The sequence below is a fragment of the Ceratotherium simum genome, chromosome 33 (genome assembly GCF_057802395.1).
Source record: "Ceratotherium simum simum isolate JZ-2026a chromosome 33, ASM5780239v1, whole genome shotgun sequence".
Taxonomy (NCBI): domain Eukaryota; kingdom Metazoa; phylum Chordata; class Mammalia; order Perissodactyla; family Rhinocerotidae; genus Ceratotherium; species Ceratotherium simum.
The window spans coordinates 20,008,124-20,016,049 of record NC_141932.1 but is presented as its reverse complement, the minus strand read 5'-3'; the positions used below and the strand labels follow the sequence as shown (position 1 = coordinate 20,016,049).

Here is a 7,926-nt window from a genome sequence, read left to right as displayed (position 1 = left end):
TGCTACTGAAGGTGGGCTCCACAGGCCAGTGAGATCAGCATGACCTGAAAGCTCGTTAGATGCAGACTCTCAGGTCCACTCCACACATGCCGGGTCAGAATCTGCATCTTAACTGAATCTTCTGACTCTGAACAGGAGAAGGGGAGAGGCTGACCCACGCCCACAGTGTGGGGTCTCAACCTGGCTGGGTATCCACAAACCTGGGCAGCTGCTAAGCGGCATTTCTAAGGTGTCACCTGGACATTCATAATGTCTACAAAGTTCCACAGTGATTCTGACACGGAACAGGGGTGACATCCCTGTGACAAGAGTTCCTAGTGGGGCCCCCAGGGTTCTTCCTCTGAAAGGAATAGTCAGAAGGAGATGAGAGATAGGGAGGGTGATGCTGCACCCTGACCCAGAGCTGTGGGGCCAACCCATGACATGGTGCCCCAGACTTGTGCTTGCCCCAACAAAGGCATGTGTGTGTGTGTGTGTGTGTGTGTGTGTGTGTGTGTGTAGTGGGGAATCACTGATGAATAAGGCAGAGGAGTCCGTAGATCCCAGGAACAGAAATATAGATAGAAGAGAAAAAGAAAGAAGGGACAAGGCAGGCAGGAATGAGGCGAGGGAGGAGGGTCCTGGGCAGAGACGCCACCCCTGGCCCATGTGACCAGGTAAAGTGCTCTTGCCCAGGGTGGAGGCCCAGTACAGAGGGAGGAAGGACAGCAGAGCCGAAGCATCTGGACAGCAGTGCTTGTGAGTGTTTCTGGAGCCCAAGCTCTTCTCATAGACAGAGGGACAGAGAACATAGCAGCCACCATGCAATCCCCCTCAGCCACTGCCCACAGAGGGCGTGTCCACTGGCAGGGGCTCCTGCTAGCAGGTGAGAGGGGACCATTCCCTGAGGGTGGGCGGGAGGATGGGAGAACAGAGACTGGGTGGGGTCTCCTGCGAGGATGGGGCTCTGAGAGACGACAGAGGACTTCTCTTGGGACCTGAGGGGACAGAATATGGGAGCAGAGTAGGACGAGGGGAGGAGGGCTCAGCAAGTGGAAAATTTCACAATCTAGAAGTGGTGAGGGGTAGGAATATCTCAATTACTGTACTGTTCCAAGTTAGTTATCACTGAGGACTCATTTTTGAAAATTGATGATAATAATAATAATTTATTTGAGGATGACACTGGAAAAAAAATGAACTAGGGACACTAAACATTGTCTTTACTGACCACACTTTGGAAATTGACAAATAGACAGCAGGACATGGAGGGCCCTGGGAACACTCATTCACTCATCCACAGGTGTTTGCGGCCTGTTCCAGGTACTGCGGGTACAACTAGATCACACAAGTCCCTGCCCTCAGAAGCTCACATTCCATGGGGAGGAGGACAGACAAGCAAAGAGATCTAGAATGTGATGTCAGGGACTGACAAGTGCCACGAAGGGAACAGAGCAGGGAAAGGTCAGACAGTGAAGACAGAGGGTCTTTACAGCAGGTGGTCAGGGAAGACATCTCCCAAGGATGCCCCTGAGAGTGAGCAGGGCTCTGAGGGCAGTGAGGGATTGATCTGGGCAGACACCTGGGAAGAGTGTTGGGAACAGAGGAAATAACAAGTTCAGAGGGGCTGAGTAATGGTGGTCATGCTGCTGACCTTGACCAGTAGACACAACACACACACACACACACATACACACACTCCAAGTGTAAGAGACGAAGACACCTGCTCAGGACCCAGAGCCTCATCTTTCCATCCCAATACATAGCTTGTCAAAGGAAATAATCAATAACCAATCTATAGATTAGAGAAATATTTAAGGAGATAGTGTGAGGACCAACCCAAAGGTGTTCTCTTCCCCAGGGAAGAAAGCACTCCAGGGAAGTGTGGGGCAGAGCGTGGTTATAGACCACTTCAGAATAAAGAACATATATCAAGTATGACAGGAATACAATGACTTTAAAGTCACAAGGAGATGCTCAGCACATACACAGCAAGTCAACTTGTCCTTGATGCTCTTGGAAGAAAGCTTATGGTCCAGAAGTACTGGGGCTGGAGTCAGGAAAGGGGACACTCACCCTGTCTTTAAAGATGCATTCTTTGCTTTGGGGAATGTTTGAAGCAGAGGTACAGTGCGCGGGCAGAGGGCCACAGTCAGGCTGCTCTGGGTAAAACAAGTTTTACTCTGAACCAGATTTAACCCAGAATGGCTTCCCCATAGACCTCAATCAGTGAAAACTTCTCATTATTCTTATTATTTTCAACAAGGTCCAAACATTGATTGATCTCTTTCTCTTCCCTCCTAGTCTCGCTCTTAACCATCTGGAACCCACCCATCACTGCCCAACTCACTGTCAGATCAGTGCCACCCAATGCTATTGTGGGGCAGGATGTTCTACTCCTTGTCTCCGACCTGCCTCAGGATCTTTATGGCTATGTCTGGTACAAAGGGGACAAAGTAGACCACAAACTTATAATTCTATCATATGCAATAGATACATCAGAAAATACCCCAGGGCCTAGATACAATGGTCGAGAGAAACTATACTCCAATGGATCCCTGCTGCTCCAGAAGGTCACCCAGGAGGACACAGGATACTATACCATACAAGCCTTGCAGAGAAATATGAAAAGTGATGTAGGAACTAGACTGCTCTGCGTATACCGTGAGTGATTCCTCTCTGACCTCTGGGTGTTGGGTGGGGTGAATTCTCCTTCACACACAGTACTGACAGGCCTGGACTGTGCCTACATCCCCCTCTGCATTCGGTCCATTGTTGGGATTTGAGCATTTGGTGCAGGATACACACAGTGGAGACAAACTTTAAAAGACTGGATTTCCTTTTCTGGAATCCAGACCCTGCAGACACTCTCTGCAGAGAGAAGGACCAGATGTTGGGAGTAACTCAGCAGAAGGAGATCAATCTCAGTCCAGGCCCTTGGGACAATCCCCGGGAACATGGCCCTGAGAAAGACCCTGCAGGGCTTGGTCAGGGCCTGGCTGAGGATCCCCTTGGGATCTTAACAGAGAACCTCAGCTCAGTAAGCACCTGCCCAGGGCTCCTGACTCCAGTGACCCTGGGGAGCCTGTGCCAAGGTTGGGTTGTGGCCTTGTGGGCAGGGCTGAGTGGGAGCAAGGATTTCCTGGCTTCCTGAGTCCCCAGGCTCCTGAGCTGGTCACGAGCCAGGGCTCATCCCCAAGAGCTGCATCTGGGCAGGGGTGGAACCTGATCCTTCACATGAGACTCAGCATGGAGAACACAGATGGACAAGTTCCCCAAGCCATTAACTGACTACCCTGGGAGACTTAGGAGACTCCATAGGAAGGTCAGTATCCCCAGGGGAGGAACAGAGGCGAGAAGATGCTGCTGGCAGCTCATCCACCAGGGATGAGTCCTGGGGGCATTCTCTCTTGAAATCAACAATAACAGATGCCATTCATATGGGCAGCTCCTTTCTGGCAAGATTTAAGTCATGTACCATGAGTATTTAAGGATTATTCACTGACAATCCAGCAGCTGTATATTTATCCTACGTCATTGAGGAGAAATGAGTCAAAGAGAGATACAGCCACTGAACCAGGTTCCACAGACCATGAGCGGCAGACAGGAGGACTGTCTATAACCACAGCCCCATCCTCTCCTCCACCAGGGGCCTTATCAGGTGTCTGTGGACCCCAAGTCCAAATTGTCAGTCCAGATCCTTTCTTCTCATGTGTCTCCAGCTCAGAAAGAGACTTCCTGGCCTGGGGAGTGAGAGCAAATGGAGAATTCATCACCATTTACTCTAGAACTAAATTACCTGCATCAACAATCAGAGTCAGTGCAGGGAATGTCCAGGCTGCCCCCTCAGGTGGATGATCAACCTCCCTGCACTGGACTTGACATCATTTATTTGTTTGCTGGTGTGTTGGGGTCACTTCCACTGGAGTAGAAAGGGAAGACTTTGACATCTCATTCCTTACTCTACCCCTGAAACCAGCACAGGGCCCGTGGGTAACACACTCTCAATTGCTTTTGATGGAGGAATGAATGAATGGTGAATGAATGAATGATCCAAAATCCCTTCAGAGACTGGATGCCGAGTCCTTGGACTTCTGGCCATATAGGACATGTCCTCTGACCCTCCAGGGGCTCAGGACCATGAGCAGGTATTTCAGTGCTCTCTAGAGAAACATTCCTTCCCACAATTCATCTGAGATCCTGGAGTATTAGTCATAATTCTCCCATATGGAAGAATTTTAACTTCTCATCAAATCTTGATCTCATAACCACCAAACACAGACGGTCCACTAGGGCCAGATTTGCAGCCAGTTCAGGCTCCCCCCTTTCCATCAGTCAGACCTTCTGCATTTGCTCACGTCCACACCTGCCCTCAGCAGAGACACAAGAGACGTTAAAGACCAAGGGAGAGATAAGATTCTGCTGCCAAAGCCAGGCAGCTCCTGCCTGTCCCCTCACTCTGTTCTGGATCGTTCCTTGGACTCTCTCTATCATTTATTGGGTCACGCTCATGTCAGTCACAATCATGTGGGAGGATCTGATCCATATCTTTGCCCTGAGGCCTGAACACTCACCTGACTGCTCTGTTTGCTCCTGGTCCTCATGTCCCAGACTCACCATTACCCATCTCTAGGAGAACCTGCAACATGGTGCCTCAGAGAAAACACACCTCTCTGGGTGATGGAGGTGAGTGCAGTGGGCAGGAATCACCCCTGAGTGGCCAGGCAGTCAGCTGGACAGTGAAGAACCAGCAGAGGCATGGAGGGCAGTGTGGGAGAGTGATGGTAACACTGACCTCCATGCTATGTCTTTTCAAGACCAAACCCTGCTAACATATTGACACTTGAGAAAGTCTGTGCTTTCTCCCAGACACAGAGCAGGCGGCCTTATGTTCTCTGAGCACTCAGATCCTCATGAATTTGTCTTCAGATACACAAACCTGCCTTATTCTTTTAAGGACTTAGGTTGGCTGAGAGGTGAGAGATGCCAACTCTGATTGAAGATGCCTGGCAGGAACCAGGTACCACACAGGGCAATGTCCTCTCTGTTCCCTGCACAGTGGAGTTACCCACACCTGTCATCACAAGCAACAACTCCAGCCCCGTGGAGCACAAAGACCCTGTAGACTGAATGGGAACCTGAGACTCGGAATACCACCTTATGTGGTCCATCAACAGTCAGAACCTGGAACTAATAGGTCATAAGGTATTCTGTGTACAATCTGTTGAATAATCGCCATATCATTTCACATGGTGGACTGCACCATTTTAACTCCCTGCCAACAAAACACAAGGGTTCCAATTTCTCCATATTTTCTCCAGCATTTGTTGTTTTCTGTTTTTCTGAAAGTAGCCATTCTAATAGATATGAGGGGGTATTTGATTATAGTTTTGATTTGCATTTCCCTAATGATTAGTGATGTTGAGCCTTTCTCAAATGTTGATTGGTCATTTGTAGATCTTCTTTGGAGAAATGTCCTTTCAAGTGCTTTGCCCATTTTCAATGATCTTATTTGTTTTTGCTCTTATTGAGTTTTGGTGTTCTATGTATATTCTGGATATTAACACCTTATTGACACATAATTTGCAAATTATTTTCTCCCATTCCATAGGTTACATTTCACTCCGTTGATTTTGTTCTTCAATGAACTGAAAGTTTTTATTTTGTCAAAGACCAATTTAGCTATTTTGTCTTTTTTTTGCCTGTGTTCTTAGTGTCATATTAAAGAAATCACTGCCAAATCCAATGTCATGAAGTTTTCTTCCTATATTTTCTTCGAAGAGTTTTAGAGTGTTAGGTCTTACCTTAAGATTTGATCCATTTTGAGTTAATTTTTGTATGTGGTGGAAGGCAATGGTCTAACTTCATTTTTCTGCATGTGGATATCCAATTTCCCAACACCATTTGTTGAAAAGACTGTTCTTTCTCTGTTGAATGGTCTTGGCTCCCTTCTCAAAATCATTTGATCATATAATCGAGGCTTTATTTTTGGATCTCTATTTTATTCCATGATCTAGATCTGTCTTTCAGTCAGTGCCACAGGATTTTAATTCTTCAGCTCTGTGGTAAGTTTTGAAATCAGAAAGTGTGAATCCTCCAATTTTATACTCTTTTTTAAAGACTGTTTTAACTATCAGGGTTCCCTTGAATTTTAGTCTGGATTTTTCTATTTCTGCATCAATTTCTTTGAGATTTTTATAGGATTACATGAAATATGTAGATCATTTGTGGTATACTGGCATTTTAACAAAATTAATTCTTACAATCTATGAACATGGATGTCCTTCCATTATTTGTGTCTTTTTTAATCTCTTTAAGAATGTTTGGTAGTTTTCAGTGTACACATCTTTCACCTCCTTGGTTAAGTTTATTCCTAAGTATTTTCAACTTCTGATGCTATTGTAAATGGAATTGTTTTCTTAATTTATTTGGATTGTTTATTTTTATTCTATAAAAATGTAAGTGATTTCGAGTGTTGATTTTGTCTTCTGAAACTTTGATGAATTTCTTTATTAGTTCTAACAGTTTTTTTGTTTGTGGGTGGAATCATTAGGATTCTCTACATGTAAGATTATGTCTTCTACTAAAAGAGATACTTTTTCTTCTTTCTTTCCAATGTGGATATCTTTTATTTCTTCTTCTTGCCTCATTGTTCTGGCCAGGACCTGTCTACTATGTTGACTAGAAGTGGTGGGAGCAGCATCTTTGTCTTGTTCATGATCACAGAAGCAAGTTATTCAGTGTTTCACCATTGAGTATGATGTTAGCTGTGAGCTTTTCATTTATGACCTTTGTCATATTGAGTAGTTTCCTCCTATTCCTAACACTGCCTGTCTTTTGATAAAACTGTAACCACTTCTCTCTAGAGATTTCCTTCACTGTGATATTCAATCTACAGACCTGGAAATAAAAGTCCAGTTCAGAGTGAAAAATTCTTTAGATGAGAAGCTCTTCAGGTCCTAAGGTGGTGAGGATTGGGTGGGGCCATCCCCAATACATAATCAATTATTTCACAAGAAGTCAATGCCCTCCCACTTTCTGTAGCATTCCCTTGGCCCCAGAGATGGACGGAGCTGGCAAGCCTGCCTTCCCCAACACACACGGAAGAGCATCTAGAGAATGTGGCCTGTTCTTTTCTGAAGTCAAAGAATGTTCTAGGAAAAAATCAATGAAAGTCCATGAGAGAGAAATTCCACTTGATCACGAGGTTGTAGGACATGTGGGGTGAGAAGAGGACTCTGATGCTAATAATACAGAGATGTCCAGGGGGACAGTTCAGGAGTCAACCGGGGGAGATCAAAATGAGCGGTGCAGCCCTCTCCTTACAGATGGTCACCTGAACAAAGATGCTCATCCTTCTGCAGGGTTCAGGGCCATCCTCTGGGTCACCTTTACAGAGTGGCTGAGATCTCTGAGGAAGGAGCATGGCCCCAGGCCCCAGGCTCACTCTCAGTCAATCACCTCCTCTGTTTCTCCACAGCACCGGTCTCAAAGCCCCCCATCAGAGTCCGCAGAGGACATAAGGACCCCAGTGACAGAACATAAGGACTCCATGGTCCTGACCTGCCTCACAAGTGACACCAGCATCTCCATCCAGTGATTCTTCAGTGACCAGAGTCTGAGGTTCACAGAGATGTTGAAGCTGTCCCCGGACAACAGCACCCTCGCCATACACCCAGTCAGGATGGAGGATGCCAGGAATTATCAATGTGAGGCCTCCAACTCGGTCAGTTCCAGCAAAAGTGACCTCCCCAGGCTCAATGTGAAAGATGAGTCTGGCCCTCTGGCTCTCTTACCCTCCTCTATGTTATTCAACTCTGAATAGATTTTTTTCCTTATCTGTAAAATAATGATCTGATGCACTTTTCAAGTAGAGTTGTTGTGATAGTCAATGCTGAAGGTGGAAATTCCTTAGAAGACTTGCATTGAGTCAATAAATGCTCAGCA

The 7,926-nt window shown here is 46.2% G+C and overlaps 1 protein-coding gene across 1 annotated transcript; it reads left to right on the top strand.

The window, feature by feature from the left end:
- The first annotated feature begins 801 nt into the window (after positions 1–801).
- On the top strand, positions 802–7,579 carry LOC147912879 (cell adhesion molecule CEACAM1-like). The gene is made up of 4 exons (XM_087421935.1): positions 802–865; positions 2,284–2,643; positions 5,039–5,100; positions 7,460–7,579. The coding sequence occupies exons 1-4, from the start codon at positions 802–804 to the stop codon at positions 7,577–7,579; spliced, it is 606 nt and encodes a 201-aa protein (XP_087278061.1).
- The last annotated feature ends 347 nt before the right edge of the window (positions 7,580–7,926 follow it).

Excerpts from the sequence above, each read along its gene's own strand:
- LOC147912879 (XM_087421935.1), top strand. The coding sequence starts at position 802 with ATGCAATCCCCCTCAGCCACTGCCCACAGAGGGCGTGTCCACTGGCAG. Across the intron at positions 2,644-5,038 it reads TAGACTGCTCTGCGTATACC|TGGAGTTACCCACACCTGTC; the intron begins GTGAGTGATTCC and ends TTCCCTGCACAG. Across the intron at positions 5,101-7,459 it reads CCGTGGAGCACAAAGACCCT|CACCGGTCTCAAAGCCCCCC; the intron begins GTAGACTGAATG and ends GTTTCTCCACAG.